The sequence below is a fragment of the Lactuca saligna genome, chromosome 8 (assembly GCF_052625555.1).
Source record: "Lactuca saligna cultivar CGN05327 chromosome 8, ASM5262555v1, whole genome shotgun sequence".
NCBI classification, from domain to species: Eukaryota; Viridiplantae; Streptophyta; class Magnoliopsida; order Asterales; family Asteraceae; genus Lactuca; species Lactuca saligna.
Window position 1 is genome coordinate 197752284 of NC_136424.1, and position 18821 is coordinate 197771104.

The 18821-nt window shown below is 32.2% G+C and overlaps 1 protein-coding gene across 1 annotated transcript; it reads right to left on the bottom strand.

Annotated features, from left to right (window-relative positions):
• Positions 1-406: 406 nt before the first annotated feature.
• Positions 407-2158, bottom strand: LOC145011496 (E3 ubiquitin-protein ligase RMA1H1-like). The gene is made up of 2 exons (XM_078970228.1): positions 2023-2158; positions 407-1160 (listed from the first exon to the last, which is right to left on the bottom strand). The coding sequence occupies exon 2, from the start codon at positions 1132-1134 to the stop codon at positions 433-435; it is 702 nt and encodes a 233-aa protein (XP_078826354.1). The 5' UTR covers positions 1135-1160; positions 2023-2158; the 3' UTR covers positions 407-432.
• Positions 2159-18821: the final 16663 nt, after the last annotated feature.

Here is an 18821-nt window from a genome sequence, read left to right on the forward strand (position 1 = left end):
GTTGTGAAAATATTGTGTGTATAGAATGAAAAAATAATGGTGTAAGAAATAAGATATTATAGGTAAAATTGGTATGTAAAAATAATTATCTTAAAAAAAAAAAAAAATTGGCCATCGGAAACGGCTAGTCAAACAGTCAAGAAGGGGAAAATCCCTATTGGGCATTGTGTTTCGTGGTCCGAATAACGAATGACAAGGACAATAATCGACCACGACCGGTCGGGATAGTGTGCACGTTCGTGGTCGTGGTCCAACTCAACCACGGACTCCTCCGTGCTATGTATACTGTTTGGTCTAAGAAAGATCAAAAGTATCCCATAACTATGACTAACAAATTCCAACCATGAAGTTCATTACATGGTCAAACCAAACATAACTATTTAACTACCATTACTTTTTACAAATGTTAACAAAATTAGACTTATCACCTTATTAAAATAGAACAAGGCACAACATTATGCAACAAAAAAGGAAAAACCAAATGCGTCCAAGCGATCTATCAGCTTGGACCGCATGTCTTCTTGCACGTTGAGTACTAATCGTCACCAAGTTATACGAATTTGGATAAGTATACAAAGATGCTTGTGTATTCCCAAAAAGACCCCCATACACCATTTCCCCAAGCATCCCCGTTGTTGGACTTGTAGGGTTTATCACATTTTGTGCTTGTTGTTCGTATCCACGATAATTAACTTGTTCAGTCGGGCCCCTAACCACCCCACAACTTGGACTCACGGGTCTACGTGGGATCGACATCCCCAAATCTAGACCTTTTTCTTCTGATTGAGGTTTTGTGGTTTGACCCTGACTGTATAGTGGTACTAGGGTTTTCTGAGAGATGTCATGTTTACAGACAGGGCATTGTGGGTTGTGCTTGTTAGGGGTTTCAGGTGAAGTGTTTTGGTGTTGTATCCATTTGTATATGCATGGCCAACAATAGAGGTGGCCACACAGTGTCACCACCGGATCTTGGACAGAGTCTAGACAAATATTGCAGTCAAAACCGGCGGAAGGACTATTCTCGGACTCGTCGATAGATTCTGATAATGATTTCCATTTCTCGGAAGTGGTTTCACTATCCTTGACAAAAGTTGTTTGAGGGATGGTTTCTTGAGGATATTGCTCCATTGCCATTTGATTTGATTGTTTGATGTTGATATCTGAAATGCAAAAAGAAAAATAAGTGTCTTTTCGGTTGAATGTAGTGGAATATATATATATAAAAGGTACATTTTAAAGAAAACAAAGCAATTCTCACATGATAGATCTTCTAGATGGTTTCTTGTTTTGAGTGAAATACCATTAAAGAGTTTTGAGAGATAAGACTAAGAGGACCACTCACCACATGGCCCAACGTGCAAGAGTAAAGTTTATTTATTTTGTCTATAAAAGTAAAGTACAATTTATCCATATATTGAATCGAGGTTTAAAATTTTCATGTTCTTTTACAAAAGCAATAATACAAAAAAATTTCTTAATATTGTTATAGATATTTCCTAAGTTATTCCTTTTTTTAATTGATTTTCAATCACTATTAAAATAATTCGTATTTAAAATATCAGTACGATTTTAACTAAGATAAAATTTCGTACTTTTGCTTAAATTTGTATCTCACCACAGGAATTCTCAATCCTTGATTTGCATTATCTTGTTTTTCAATAAAAACCATATTAAAATTATTAACTTATCTAGCCATTACAATTTTTGCATCACAAAAAAACACAAAACACCTAATTAATCATTGCACATAGCAGTAGAACAAATTCATCTATCAACAAAAAATTCTTCATTAAAAACAGAAAATGATGGCAAATCCATCAGAAGTAAAACTGAGTCAACACAGTGATTTCACTCGGTATGAACTAATGAACATGGATTCTAAAAATCAGAAACAGAGAAGAATCAGAGATACATAATATTCATCTCTATTTCAATATCTTCCCAAATGCAAATCTGGATTGTTTGAATTCAAATCGAATAACAATAAGCATAAAAATTCAAAGAAAAAGAGATAAAACTCACCGATTAAACGCTGATTTGGAGATTATCTTTGAGATTGTTAAGATCGCTGAAGGCTGATTCGATGAGAGAAATGTTGGTTGTTGAGTAGATGAGATATGGAAGATGAGAGAAAATGTATTTGGTTTCGGTTGATTTTATATAGTGAGAAAAAGGAAAGAATTTGTGAAATAAAATAATATAAAAAAAAAGGAAAAGAAAAAATTAATAAACTGACGTGGCATGGGGTTACTGACTTACTGTGCTGCAACGTAACGGCCAACGCGGTCTTCTAGCAAGCTTATCCAGACGACGTGGACCTCTTTTGCTTACCACGTCTTAACTAATAAACTAATATATACCGTTAAGCATAAAATAAATTATAAAATAAAATTAATAAACTAATAATTGAACAAGTTTGATAGGTTCAAATATGTTATGTATATATAGCAGTATAGCAATAGAGTTAGCAATTCCAGCTTGTTGCAAAGGAGATATTGGGTTTATTGGGTTTGCTTTAATAAAGTCATATATATATATATATATATATATATATATATATATATATATATATATATATATATATATATATATATATATATATATATATATATATATATATATATATATATATATATATATATATATATACATATATATATATATATATATATATATATATATATATATAGGTTTTGTGGAAAATAAAAAACCCTAAAAATCATAATATATATATATATATATATATATATATATATATATATATAAAATACTTAGAGATCACAATTATTATTTTTTTGACTTTATATTCTTTAAAACTGCACCTTTTTATATAAATTCGCTAAAAAAATTTTGAAAAAAAACCAAAAAAAATAAAAAATAAATAAATAAAATAAAAAATAAAAAATCGATTTCTTAATATTTTTTTTCCAGCGAATTTACTAAAAAAACTACGATTTTTAAGAATATAAAAAAAAAAAAAAAAAAGGATTTCTGATATCAAGTATTTTTTTTATGTATTTTTTATGTATTTTTATGTTTTTTAGGGTTTTTTTGTTTTCGATATAACCATTCTGTATGTTTGTGTGTGTCTATATATATATATATATATATATATATATATATATATATATATATATAGAGAGAGAGAGAGAGAGAGAGAGAGAGAGAGGTTCAAATGAAAACCATAAAAGATTAATAACCCTAAGAACCCTCATTTTATAAGTAAATATTTTTTTTGTGAATTTGTCTAAATATGTTAAAATCCCAATTTTTATCTTTTTCGTAAGAAAATGGTAAAATCGTAAAAAAAAATCTAGTCTAACATTTTCATTCATATTTTAACATAAAAATTATATGAAATACAAATTTATACATTTCATTTACAGTTTAATACATAAAATTCACAATTTAATACAATCAATTTTAAATTAATTCACAAACTCAAAGAATTGTCAAACCCAAACTCTACCACCACATGCCGTCACCAACCACCTATGTCAACATGACAATCATTCTTCTTTACCAATCAGATCTACATATAAAGTAATGCAATGACAAGCTAAATAATACATTCATAATTTAATAACCCTATCAATTTACTCATTTTGAATTTAATACAAAATAGTTACAAAAATTAATGCATTCTTACATAAATAAATCATTCATATTTTGAAAAAAATTCACAAGAACGTTTATACAAAAATTCATAAATAAATCATTCATATTTTGACAAAAAATATATAAAAAAAAAAAAGTCACAGCAAAATGCAGTTTATTCGTAGTTTAATATAGTCAATTACCGTTTAAAACAGAAAATTTACAACTTAATATAATAAATTAACAATTTAATAAATAGAAATGTCATAATCTTAACTTAAAACTTATATTTATACCTTCAGATCTGGAGGATAAAGCTTATTTCAAAGTTTAATTTACATAATATTTACAATTTAAATTTTATATAATTTATTTAAAATTAGAGAAAATCATATATATATATATATATATATATATATATATATATATATATATATATATATATATATATATATTGCTTCTTTCTCCACATATTTCAGATGTAAACACAAAATTCATAAAAAAAAAAAAAAAAAAAAAAAAAAAAAAAAAAAAAAGACATAACTTAATAGGGTCAATTCACAGTTTAAAACACAAAATCATAGTTTAATATAATAAATTCACAGTTTAATATTCAAAATTATATATCCACAGCTAAATTCTCAACTTAAAACTCATATTTATAAGTTCATATATGGAGGAATTTTTGTGTATTAAATTGTAAATTTATTGTATTAAGATGTGAATAAAATTTACAACTTAATACACAAAATTCATAGTTTAATACAACACATTCACAACTCAATGATAAGTATAATATCATATTTCAGTGTATAAATAGCTCATTCACAATTTAATACATACATAAATTATCGCATATTTCGGAGGCAAACATAAAAACAAAACATATGCATGAATCATAAAAGATGATAACTTATCTGAAATTAGCGAAGAAGATGAAGATGGGTGAGAAATAGAGCATATTCTTACTTTACCACCACCACTAGCATTAACACCGCAAACTACCATACACTGTCATCAACCATTGGTGCCAACACCGCCAACATCCTTCCCTCAAAAATCAGATTTTAATAGAAAAAATTAGATTCACAATTTAATTCATCATTGTAGATATTAATTCACAACTTAATTTAATATTTCAACATTTAATTTACACGAATTCACAGCTTAAAATTTACATATTTTATTCAAAATTAGAAAAAAAAATCATATATGTTTATAATGTTTCTGTCATCTCATACTACGTTTATAAAAACTGCAGCTTAATACAATCAATTCACAACTTAATACACAATATTTACAACTTAATATAATAAATGTATAGTTTAATATACAAAACTCACAAGTTAATTAATAGCTTAATACAGTCGATTCACAACTTAATACAATCAATTCACAATTAAATACATAAATTTCACAACTTAGTATAACAAATTTATAATTTAATACATAAAAATTATACATTCGCAACCATATTCTCAGCTTAATAGACTTGTTCATAACTAATTCACAAGTTAAAACATACAAAACTCATGAATTCACTATTGAAAACCTATATTTTCTTATTAATAACAGTTAAAACTAACATTAACGAAATTAAACAATAGTTGAAACATCATAATTCACACCTTAATGCATACGTTCATCGAACAACTTGTGATACTCGTATTCATATTTTAATGCATATTCTCAAAGTTTAATACAACCATTCATGCATTATTTATAGTTTAAGAAAATATATGTATAACACAAAAAATTATATATTTTTTATATTTTTTAAAGTTTAATGAAAAAATATATCCAAAAAAAGAATAACATGTTAAAACTTATATATTTCATTGAACAAATCATCAAAAACATTGTGTGCATCCTATTGTATGAATCATGCAACAGAAAAAAAAAAATTATTGACAATATATTGTTACAGATACAATCATAAACACATAAATTTGAAGAAAGGACAACCAATTCATAAAAATCAAACACATCGATACAACTCCATGGCAAAAAAAAGCCATCATTTTGCTAAAGCCATATCATGATATAAAAAACTACTGGTACAACAAAATCATAATTATGTGTTCAAAATATGCATTAAAACATAAACACTTTAAGAACAAAAGCAAATATGAAGTTATGTTACCTCGATTTGAGTGAAACTCCACTGGATCTATAGAATGCTTGTCATAAATGACATAATTTCAAATCAAGAGAATGTGAGAGGATGAGAGCATGTTCATCGAAGAAGACAGTGAGATAAGCATCGATCTAAGCATATGTTGTCATAGATGAAAGGCCCTTCTTGGTCGGAGATGAACAAGGTTGCTGGATACAGTTGGAAACAAAACAAATTTGGAGAAAACAGATGCAAATCTAGAGGAACAGGAAGCAGATCTAGAGGAACTGAAAGCACATTTAGAGGTAGGCGGTGGATCCTCACCGGAAAAAAGTTGTCATCAATGTTACATCACCAAAGAAAACAGAGAATGACATGTTTTATGGTGTTTTGGCAAGGTCGAAGGTTTGAGACGAACACAAATCCGAAGGTGTGGAGGAAGACATATGTAGTGATACTTGCGTTCGACGGTGAGAGTGTTAGTTGGCATCGACTGTTACAATTCCGATGTTTGTTTGGAGTCATTTGTGAAATCAATTCACAGTAGGAACAATAGAGGAGTGGCTTGAAATCCATTAACTTGGGCGTTGGTAGCAACGACGGTAGCAGGTAAAGGCGACGGTAGATCTAGCCTCGCCGGTAAGAAGAAAAAGAGGTGCCGGGGTAGATCTGGTGTGGTGATCTGTTGCAGATCTAGACCTGAAATGTGTTAAACACATCAGATTTGATGTAGATCTGGTGTTGTTTCACCAAAAATCGAAGAGAATGAGATGGTGATGATCTATGACGGTGATGGCGGTATATGGTGGTGGCGGTCTATGGCGGCATCGACGGTAGGTGGCGGTAATGGTGGTAGTTGGTGATGATAGTAAGAGGGTTTGTGTTTGAATTCTTGAAGGTGGGTGTGAGATTTTGAATGTAAGAAAAAAATGATCAGATCTTGTTTTTTAGTCTCATGTTAGGAATGTGATGTTAAAATTATCAAAATGACCATCATGCCCTTATTGATTTTAGCCATTTATTAAATCTTAAAATAAATCAAATATTTTAAATTGACAAAAAAAATACGGTTAATATAAGTTAAAATAGAGTGGTTCTTAGAGGTCTTAATCTTTTTTGGTTCTCATTTGAACTAGCCCTGTCAAAAATACCCGTTACCCGAATTACCCACCCGATTGATTTTTTCGGGTATCGGGTAAATCGGGTATCGGGGTAATTTTTTCGGGTAAGTGGATAACCCGAATTTTTTTCGGGTCGGGTAAAGGGTAAGTTGTTTGGGTTTCGGGTATACCCGATTACCCAAAATATATATAAGAAATAATGTCCATTTATGAGTTTATCTAACTCTCCCAGTTCTCAAATCTCAATTTCCCTCGGTGAGGCTCGTTCTATTTTCCCCACGTCAAAAAACCTTCGTACCTCGTCCGCTCTCCGTTGGTATTCGTCACTAATGGATGGCTATATTGAAGTAGAAGATGAGACGACTGAAGTTGACAACTCAACCAATGATCAAGTTCCACAAGAAAAAGAGAAAAATATAAAGAATTCAACCCAAGATCAAAAGTTTGGAAAGAATACTTGACATCTCAAATACTATTGAGTAAAAAATCTCAATGTTCAAAGTTAGCATGACATACTTATTTCATTACATTTATTTTTAGGTGCCCTTAAAAAATAAATAAATAAAATTTAAAAATCGGGTAATACCCGAATTACCCTTACCCGACCCATTACCCAAATTTAATTTGGGTAGGGTAACGGGTAAATATTTTTATATGAAAAACTCGAATTACCCGAAACCCGAAATTTTTACCCGATCAATACCCGTAATTTGAATATATATATATATATATATATATATATATATATATATATATATATATATATATATATATATATATATATATATATATTGTTGTAGGATAAATTTTATGGCGTAATTACACATTAAATACTATATTTTGAAGGTCATTTCCTTAATTGAAAATCAATGGACGTAGAAACCACCCAACTCAAAACTAAAGGCCAGTTTTTTGCAAAAGTTGGTGTTGATTTTGATGCACTTCTAGATTTTCTCTCTTTCAAAGTCCTAAAAAGTCTTCGTCAGAGCATGTGACAACAAAATTCTTTCTATGTTTTGAAATTTTAACACGTTAGTTTTTTTTTTATATATATTGAAACTATAACTGTATGCAAGTGTTTGGTCACTTCTAGATCTTCTCTCTTTCAAAGTCCTCGTCAGAGCATGTGACAAATAATTTCTTTCTATGCTTTGAAATTTCAGCACACTAGTTTTTATGCATTAACGCAACTCTATGCTAGTGTTGGTTTACGTTAGTGACATCGGTTGATAAGGTCAAATGTGATTTTATATATGTTGTAGCTTTTATTTATTTTATAATCACTCTTGTGAAAGGATAATTTTAGATTTTATATATATCTTAAATAGTATCAAAATCGACATTTGCAACCTCTATGACACATCTTTGTTTATACTTCTAAAGTCTCTTTTTAAGAGGGAGTGTGTTACTATATCCAACATTGTTGTGGTACGGTCGTACATATCTCTATATATGTTTCGTCTCCTATGTTTATTAAAAGATTTTTGTGAAAATACAATCTTAGACTTTACATATATCTTGCATTTTACAAATGAACTTCATAAACATTGTACTTTGTGGTCGATTAAATGTTTTGAATATGTATATAACTAGGTGTTGCATCCGGTGCAAGGGAACAAAAACCCTATACTAATGTAAGGAATAAGCACTAACATACTTTATGTTGATTTACAACGGGTATTATGTACCAAAATTAGAATATAAAATAGACTAAACTATTTAATTAATTATAAAAATAAAACATAATAAAAACTAATCTATGTAAATGCGAATACTTAAAAAAAAAAACGTTGTAAAATAAGTTGTTTGTTCTCATTTAGTTATTTCCTTTTCTTTTGTGTCTAATATATCATCGAACTTGTTGTTTGTGTTCAGTATAACCCTTTTAACCGGCTATTACCTATGATAGTCGGTCAAAGGATTATGGCGAACACTAACAACAAGTTCGATGGTATATTGGGTACAAAATAGGAAAGAGACCAAATGAGAACAAACTCAGTAGTTGGTTACCCTCTGGAGTGTAACCAACTATTGAGTCATGGTGAACACAAACAACAAGTTCGATGGTATATTAAATACAATAAAAAGGAAATGGATCAAATATGACCGACTATCACATGGTGTCATGGTGATAGCCGGTCAAAAGGGTTATGATGAACACAAATAATAAATTTGATGGTATATTGAATAAAAAAAAAAAAAATGCACCAGTCTTTTTCCCCAAACAAAATTGATAAGAGACTAGAAAATTGAATTTATAACAAAAATAAAAATTAGATCAAAAATACTGGAAAAACAAATTTTTATGGGACGGACTTACATGCATAAAAAGGAAAAGGTTAAAAAGGTTTTTACAGAATTAATTATGTAACAAAATTTACAAAATGACAAATGAAGTTGTGCCAATTTATTTTTGAAAGAAAAACTTGTTTCATAAATCATATAAAGACAATGTAGAAAAAATTAGGGCAATTTGTAATACGATTTCAGACCAATATAGTAAAAAATAAATTAAATTTGTGGCTCAATATATATATATATATATATATATATATATATATATATATATATATATGATATGCTAGAAATATTCATATCAAATTTGTTAAACAAAAATAGTTTTTACACCAAAAATGTAAATTAAGGAAGTTGGATTGGTTGATGTTGATACAAGATCCATAGTACTCAATCTCGGGTTTAAGGCCCTTGTAAAAATAAGGTAAGGGAGATAGCTAGAGTGAAAATCTAATGCCCTACCTCTAGATGAGATACGAAAGAGCTCCAAGACATCAACATGTAGCTCAAGATGTGTGGACATTGATACGGGATTCGGTGATGTGGCTTGTTATTGACTTATTTCGGGTTGTGAGGATGTCGATGACACTTTGTTTTCACTAAGGTCGTTGTGGTACTTTAACATAAAACCCTTTAGCCTCTACATTGAATTCACATGTAAAATTTTGTATCCGAAGAGATCGTGTACGTTCTAGAAACGATTGTTTTTAATCCTTCTAGATGAAGGATGAAGATTCTCACCTATTAAATTGATGGTTAGCCATTTCATGTGTAATTTAAAAATATGGCAGAATGAGGAAAATCTTTCATTTTAAAGAGTTACTTTGTGTTGACTTCAAAATATTGACTTCCGATCTTTCATACAAACGACTATTTAACTTTTGATTGTAAATGCAATTAAAATTGACTTTCGCCTACATTTGATGTTTGAAGTTTTTTAGAACTTTATCCCAAAAAAATGCGCTCATTGGTGGTTTCAACATCCCACATAAACTGAAACTACGATATAAGCTTTTGTCAACGCTTCTTCTTCTTATTCTTCATTTCCAGACTATTTTTTGGATTTTTGACGTTGGGTATAAATTTTTGATGGTTTGGGTTCATCGTTTGATTCGTCGTTTTGTATTTGACGGTTTGGGTTCTTCGCTTGATTCATCGTTTTGTATTTGAGGGATGGGTTGATGTTAATTGTTAAATACGAAATTTTGGGCATTATGAAATACGATGCAGATGGAATATGGGATTTGTGTTTCGGAAATTAGATATAGATATTATGGGTGCGAATGAAAAGCAAATTCATCATAAGAGGGATGAAATTGGTTATATGAATGTTTCATCGGAAAATTGACTATTTGGTGTTGATATTGTGGGTATTGGGGATAAGTTAGGATTTTGATTTTGGGATTGAAAAATGGGAAATCATGCGAACCTCTTCTGCTTTCTTTTCACAAGTTACGTGGTTTGTTTGAATTCGTTATGTTGGATTTTCCACTATTAGTATCCATTTGAAATATAACCTAAAATATTGGAATTGAATAAAAATATTGGAATGGAATTGAAAAGTTAGAATGAAATCGAAGACAATGTATGATTTTTAGAGTGGTTGATAGTGATTTATAACGTATACAAATCGTCAAATAAATTTTTTATTTTAATTTGATTGTTGAGAGAGAGAGAGAGAGAGAGAGAGAGAGAGAGAGAGAGAGGAGGGAGGGAGAGAGTATGATACCTCACTTCAAACAACCCATCCAACCCATAAATTTGTGATACCATATAGTAGTGGTTTGTTGATGACGACAATACTCTTATACCACCCCAACCCACACACACGAACTGTCTCGATTATGTACACTATTAGGCTATTATTAGGCTTGGAGGAGTGGATGTCATTTTGCTCGACATATAGATGGGCATCCATGGCATTCTTTGTCCCTCCATGGTAAGCAAAAATTGGTCAAATGGGATAAAATAGTTTTTTTAGAAATTAGTTTGTACATGCGATTTGTTCTTTTGCGCAAATGGTTACTACATCTAAAATTTAATCAATAAAAATCATACTAGTAGAAACGAAATCAATAAGAATTAAAAATAAAAAGTTGAGATTCTCTACAAATGTACATTAACACATGATTGATGGTACAACATTAATCGCGCAACATTCTTTATACACTATATTTGATATATAGACTTCAATGTCATTGAATTGTTTGTCTGACTTCACTAATATTTTTTTTTTTGATACATAATATCCCTCTGGATAATGTGACATAAAGTTGCCCATTCGAGAAAATCGATTCTAGAAGACAAATACATACATTCGGAATTGTTTTTCCCGAGCTTTATATGATTGTTATTGAGAAACATAATCACATTGGAAATTGTTTTCTCTTTAGCTTGAATTGGAAAATAGAAGTATGTTGATGTTTTTGTTATGTTGTTATGGATTAAAAATAAATATACATTGTTGTGTTTTATATAAAAGTTATGATTTTTGTAAATGGATGTGAATTGTTTTGCTTCGATTATTAATTTCCTTTTGGTGAGTAATATTCTTTCGACAAAAACTTTCCTTTTCGTGATAAGTTTTTCTTTCAATAACATTTATAATAAAAAAAACATTCAATGCTCAATGGTTGGTCCGTGAAATGTACGTAAAATGATTGGAATTCATTAAATAAATATGAATGGGTCGATATTTGAATTATCTCATGTTTTCGGTTGGCGTGAATAGGATATTTTGTTAGATTATTATAAACTATAAATTTAAATTTCTCCATTTCATCTCTCCAAATGATTGTATCAAATCATTTATTTATTTAAAAAAAAATACCTATGAAGCTTTTTAATATCGAAAGACATCAGGACATGAACATAATGTGAAAAGAGAAATGGGTTTAAGTGATATCATAGGATAATTAAGTGGGTCTAGATAGGGTTAAGATCTTTCTAATCGTTTTTTTTATTAAAAATACAACTATATTGTTGTTTTAGGTTAAAATTAAAATAATCTTGTTGCTTTAAGTTTGAATAGATATGTATATGTTTTGGTTTAAAAATGTAAGTACATCGCTTATTTTGGTCAATAATATAGGACGATGGTTGTTTTGAGGTCATTTATTATTATTATTATTAGTACGTTATTGTATTTTTAAAAGTATTGCTAAAAAAAGTTTAAGAGTCTAATGAACATCAAAGAAAGGAAAAATACTTCCACGAAGGCAACGATACATTGTGTTTTACATGACTGTAGTATAAGAATTAGGAATATTCGAGATTTTCGGTTGAATATAAAGATATGGAGTTTGCACTTGACTTTCTTTGATTTTGAGACTTCAAGTTTTTGGTCTTTTATCAAACCTAATGATAAACATAGATCTCAAAAAGCCGAAAAAATAAAATAATAAAAACAACTTGGAAACTAATAAAATAGATCCTTGTTTTGAAACTAATAAATGAGATCATATATTAATATGATAAGTATCACTTTCATCTTTTTCTATTTATGTTATATAAAAATAGATTTATTAAATACATTGTTGTGATAATATATATATATATATATATATATATATATATATATATATATATATATATATATATATATATATATATATATTAGTGATTTGTTATCATCAATATTATTTAAGTGTAATGGGATTACTTTGTTGACCAAAGGTGATCTTGATAAATATTAAATAAGGAAGGTGTGGTGTACACACTTGTTTAAATTTGATCAAGTTTTCAAAGTACACTGTCATTTAGGGGCGAAGCCCCTAAACGAACGGGGGTCCGGGAGCAGCGCCGCTGGGAGCAAGGTCCAAGGGGCGGCAGCCCCTGACGGGGTCCAAGGGGCAGAGCCCTTGGCTGGGGTCGAGCTGAGGGAAATTTTTTTATATAGGGTATGCTGTTATATAAAAAATGCATCAGAAAAACGTATTTTCAGAGAATTGACCATTGTTTGACCCTTATCCGAACTTCCGTTTTATGTCAGTTGTTACAGTTTATGACAGTTTGAAACTGTCATATGATAGTTTTCAGAAAAAGATCATAAATTAGTTTTTGGTCTCATTTTCTGGTACAACGAAATAATCATCAAAGCATTCCAAGTTCTTGTCCCTCTAAGTCTTATCCGATTAAAGAATATTGGAAGTACTACCCAAATGCTTTAATCTGAATGTATTTTACACAATTCTCAGAATTCCAAGCCTTACTATATCCCAAATCTAACAACATATATATATATATATATATATATATATATATATATATATATATATATATATATATATATATAACCAAATAAATGAAATTGATTTGTTATTACTTGCATCACTCATCTAAAAACTCTCAATTGCAAGAAATAGAAACAAAAGGCAACAAGAGACTATCCCAAAGCTCACGTGCCAATTCTTCTTGAGTAGTTCAATTCATTTAAAAGCAACAAAATCCCAAAATGCAGAATGAGGTGGTGTGTGCTCTGCAATCATCTCGGGTTCTTTCCTTTTGAACTAAAAGTACCTGAAACATAAACTGAAAACCATAAGCATAAAGCTTAGTAAGTTCCTCAAAAAACGACATACCATACATAATAAACACATATTAGGCCCTCGTTCGGCATAGGGATGTCAAAAACCCCCGTGAGACCCCGCTCCAGTGGGACCATGATCCCGTACGGGACTAAATTTCTAAAAAAACCGTGAGACCCCACTTATTTTCGGGACAGGGGTCGGGAGTTGGTAATTCTGTCCCGTACTCCCGCAGGGTCCCCGATTGTACATTTATGTAAAAAATATATATTTAATATAAAATACATATACAAAATAGATTTCTAATTTTAGATTTAGGTTAGGTTTCACTTTCCTGTTTCCAATTAATGGATATTGAAGAGGTAGTTAATTGATCATATATTTTTGGATATGTAAGTATTTTATATTTGTAATATTGGATTTGTCATATTTTATATTTTTAAGATTATTGGAATTGTCGTTTTGTAATATTGGATTCGTAATGTTAGATTTTTAATTTTTTAGTTTCTAAAAGATTATGTTTTAAACTTTTAAAGTTATTAAAAATAGGCTTTTTAGCCTAAACCAAGGTAGTTGTTTAGCAAAAAAACCGAATTTTAAGCCTATAAACCGGGGGAACCGGGGGAACGGGGGCGGGACCGGGGGTGATGGAGGTAACCGGGGGTGCGAGCGGGGGCTATGTAAATGGGGGAGTCGGGGTGGGACCGGGACCGGGGGCAACAACTGATTTCGGGGGCGGGAGCGGGGGCAGCTATTTCCGCTCCCGTTTGGTCGCGTTGACATCCCTAGTTCGGCATCGAGTCCCACCCGGCCTCGGGCCCCGCCTGACATTGTGGCCCGCTCGGTTTTACAGATATGTCAATCATCAGGCCCCACCCGATACACATATAAACATATAAACATATAATCCTACTAACATATGCGATAATCACAAACATAATAGCATACAATACAGTCATCGGGCCTCGCCCAACATCAAGCCCCGCTCGGTATAGATACTAACACATACATGTGCAAGACCCACGCAGACATCTAGCATCCTATCACACCCTCGGACCAGACTGTCGAAACGCCCGGGGGCTTGAGCGTGACTCCATTGTTGTAGTATCATCACAGAGTATATAATTGAAACATAACATCATCAGCATCACACATGTAATATAAGAACGTTCATTATTTACATCGAGTACTGTATTTGAATATTACATGCCAAAATAATTAGAGTCTAATGAAATAGAAATATAACAAAACATCCATTAGTTTGTTCGACCCAACTTGCTTCAACGGTTTCCTGAGAATACAAGTTAATTTAAAAAGGTCAACATAAAAATGTTGGTGAGTTCATAAGCATGTTTGAGAAAATGATTGTATATCTTTATAATCACAAAATATCCTGTATTTTCTTAAAATGGTTTAGTATGTTTGTGTCCGATCTGGTATCAATGTATGTGTGTTATTGATTAATAGAATGTCAAAAGTGAATGAAGAGAATGTAGATAGAATGTCCCCAGACAACCCGATGTTGCCTGTAAAAGAAGAAAAATGAAAGTTGCCAAACCAACCCCGAGGTTGAGTACCAGTGTGACTAAGTTTCCGAGTAATCCAAGAGAAAAGAGAATGGTCTTTCGCAAACTTCACAACGTTAATTCCTCTAAGTGATCCGTCATAACCATACTAAATAATAACAATTTCGCCTATCTTGGCGTTTGTGAACGCCGACGGAAAAATAGAATAAGGTCTTCGTCACCCTAGAGCGATTTAGTCTAACTGTAGCGAACAGCTCAAGTGTGGGGTGTCATCCCCGTATAGATCTATACACAAAACCTCGTTCTCCCTCCAAGAGACTATGATTATAACTACAAGCTACGATCGTACACTCAACAGGTGTCAACTGACAAGTCGCAAAGGGCTTCTCTCAATTTCCTAGAGTGGATTATGATGAGACCTTTTCTCCAGTAGCCAAGATTATGTCTATTAGGGTTATGTTAGCCATAGCCGCATTTCATGACTATGAAATTTGGCAAATGGATGTCAAAACCGCTTTCCTTAATGGAAAGTTGGCTGAAGATGTTTACATGAGTCAGCCAGAAGGTTTTGTCAGCAACGAGTACCCTAATAGAGTGTGTAAGCTTGAGAAATCCATTTATGGATTAATGCAAGCACGTCGCAGATGAAATCTTTGCTTTGATGAAAAGGTCAAGGAATTTGGCTTTTTTAGGAGTGAAGATGAATCTTGTGTGTATGTCAAGGCTAGTGGAAGTATAGTTAGCTTTTTGGTATTGTATGTGGATGACATACTACTCATAGGGAACGACATCCCAACCCTGCAGGAAGTAAAGTCCTGGCTTGGGAAGTGTTTCGCTATGAAGGACCTTGGTGCAGCTGCCTATATTCTAGGGATTAGGATCTTGAGAGATCGGAGTAAAAGACTAATTGGACTTAGTCAGAGTACCTACTTGGATAAGGTGGTGAAGAGATTCAGCATGCAGGACTCCAAGATAGGAGAGTTACCTATCCATAGTAACGCCAGATTGAGTAAGACACAAAGCCCCAGCACTGAGGCTGAGATAGCAGAAATGAGTTGAATACCTTATGCCTCGGCTGTAGGATCGATCATGTATGCTATGACATGTACTCGACCTGATGTAGCCTTTGACCAGAGCATGGTTAGCAGGTATCAGGGGAACCCTGGCAAGGCACACTAGACTGCGGTGAAGAATATCCTCAAGTACCTACGAAGGACTAAGGACTGGGTCCTTACCCTCGGTGGGAGTGATGACTTGAGAGTTTTAGGGTATAGTGATGCTAGCTTCCATACTGATAGGGATAATTTCCGCTCTCAGTCGGGTTGGGTCTTTACCCTAAACGGAGGAGCAATTTCTTGGAAGAGTTCCAAGCAAGAGACAGTGGCTGATTCAACTTGCGAATCAGAGTATATTGCAGCAAGCGAGGCGGCATAGGAGGCTATATGGCTAAAGAAATTCATCGGAGACCTTGGAGTTGTACCAGCTATTAAAGAGCCAATGGAAATTTTTTGTGATGGTGAAAGCGTTGTTGCCTTAGCCAAGGAACCAAGGGATCACGGGAGATCCAGGCACATCGACAGAAAACACCATTCTATTAGACATCGAATAGAAGAAGAACTCCTCGTGGAAAAGAGGGTATCATCGGATGAGAACCAGCAGATCCCCTCACGAAGGGACTGACTCGGGTTAAGCATCTACAGCATGCTCGGAGCATAGGGATGAAGGATGATATTAGATTTAGTAGTTAGATAACCTCGAAATTTGTAAAGTGTAATTGACATTAGATGATGAATAAAAGGTGTTTTATTTATGAGTAAAGTGTTGATATCTCTTGTCAATCGTTTACTATATTTCTTTTGCATGTTTTGACTTCCAGAATAATTTTGTTTGGTATAACTTATTATTCAAACCTCCACAGTCGGTCATATGTCGGAAGTAGGTATGAATCAAGACTGTCATGATTGGTTGCAGAGATCTAAGTTGTTAGACAAGGCTACAAAAATCATGAGTTCTTATAAGCTTTGAGCATTAGACTCGACCCACGCTCACTGAAATCACTTCATGGAATTCTATCTCGAGTGATCGTGAGACGGTAATATCATATAAGTCTTCAAACCTAGAGATATGATTTGTTACTTACAAGTTGGTTATGCATTGATTGTACGAAAACGCATTGGTAACTCGATGTTATAAAACGTGCTTTTGTGTATAATTCAATGAGTGGTAGAACAAACATATGAGTCGAAGTTTATCTATTCCTTCTTGGATTAGAAGCTGATATCTGGGCCCCTTGATGATTTTGTTTTGACCTATGTACCGGGCCCGGTCAGAACTAAGTTGATGTGTTCAATTAAGTTCTTTATCAAACAAATCAGAAATCGGAAACAAACTGTTGGACAATAAGTATGACATTGTTCCATGTATTTGTCCGACTGATATCTAGAACAGAGGATTATATGATCACTTATCTTAAATGGCGTATCATCATCTTCTCAGTTCCGAGAAACCTTGAAAAGAGCTACGATTGTCGATCGGTTCCTAAAGTCATACTTGCAGTAATAGTTATTAGACTTATCTAAGTGGGACACTGTTGGATAAGGTGTCTAAGTCCATAACTATCTCTGGTATGTACTTGACCCGACCCGACATGGTCCATTTGGGTTACATGGCACCATGCAATTGGATAGACTAAATGAGAGAAATAACACTTGGAGATTATTAATATATTATAAGTTCTAATATATTAATAATATTATTTGATTAGTTTGATCAAGAATTAATTTAGAATTAATTAAGTGATCAAAAGATAACTAATTAAATATATGGGTTAATTATGTAAATCATCCATATCTTGTATAGTGGGCTAAGAGGCTCCATGGATTATCAAGTTGGGTTCCACCCATAGGATGCTCCATGGATGCTCCATGGGAGTTACAAACCCATGGGTCATGGAAATGAAGAGCCATGACACATTAGGGTTTACATGGTGTAACCCTAGATGTGTCAACACTATATAAGGATCTCATTCTCCACCAAAATCGGCTACACATGTGAAACAAGAGGGCTAGGCCGATTTCAAGAAGTGTGTATTCTCTCAAAAGTCTTTCCAAGAGCATTTGGTGTTGTGTGAAGCATTTGAGGCATCACACTTGGGGTGCTAGGCACACAAGGTTTCGAGGAACATAAGCAACAACAAGGTAAGTTATTCTATCTATCATTCAAGTTAAAAATTGTTCCCCATGTATGCTAGATAGGAATATAGCCTTGGAATTCAACTTTGCATGATAATTAGACAAACATAGATCAAAGGTTATTAGGGTTGCATGTACACTTAGGAAGTTTTAGAATGCTCAAAACCCATCAATAAGTACCGGGAAAAACATGTTAATATATCTTTCCAGGTTTGCGTTAACACCAGTACGATTTATCGTACCAGAGTTAGCAGGCATGAGGTGATAAAACATAATAATATATCTTTCTGGGTTTGCGTTAACACTAGTACGATTTCACGTACCAGGGTTAGCAGGCATGAGTTGATAAAACTTAATAATATATCTTTCCGGGTTTGCGTTAACGAAAGTACGATTACATGTATCAGGGTTAGCAAACACGAGGGGATAGTTATATCAAACCTAAGTTA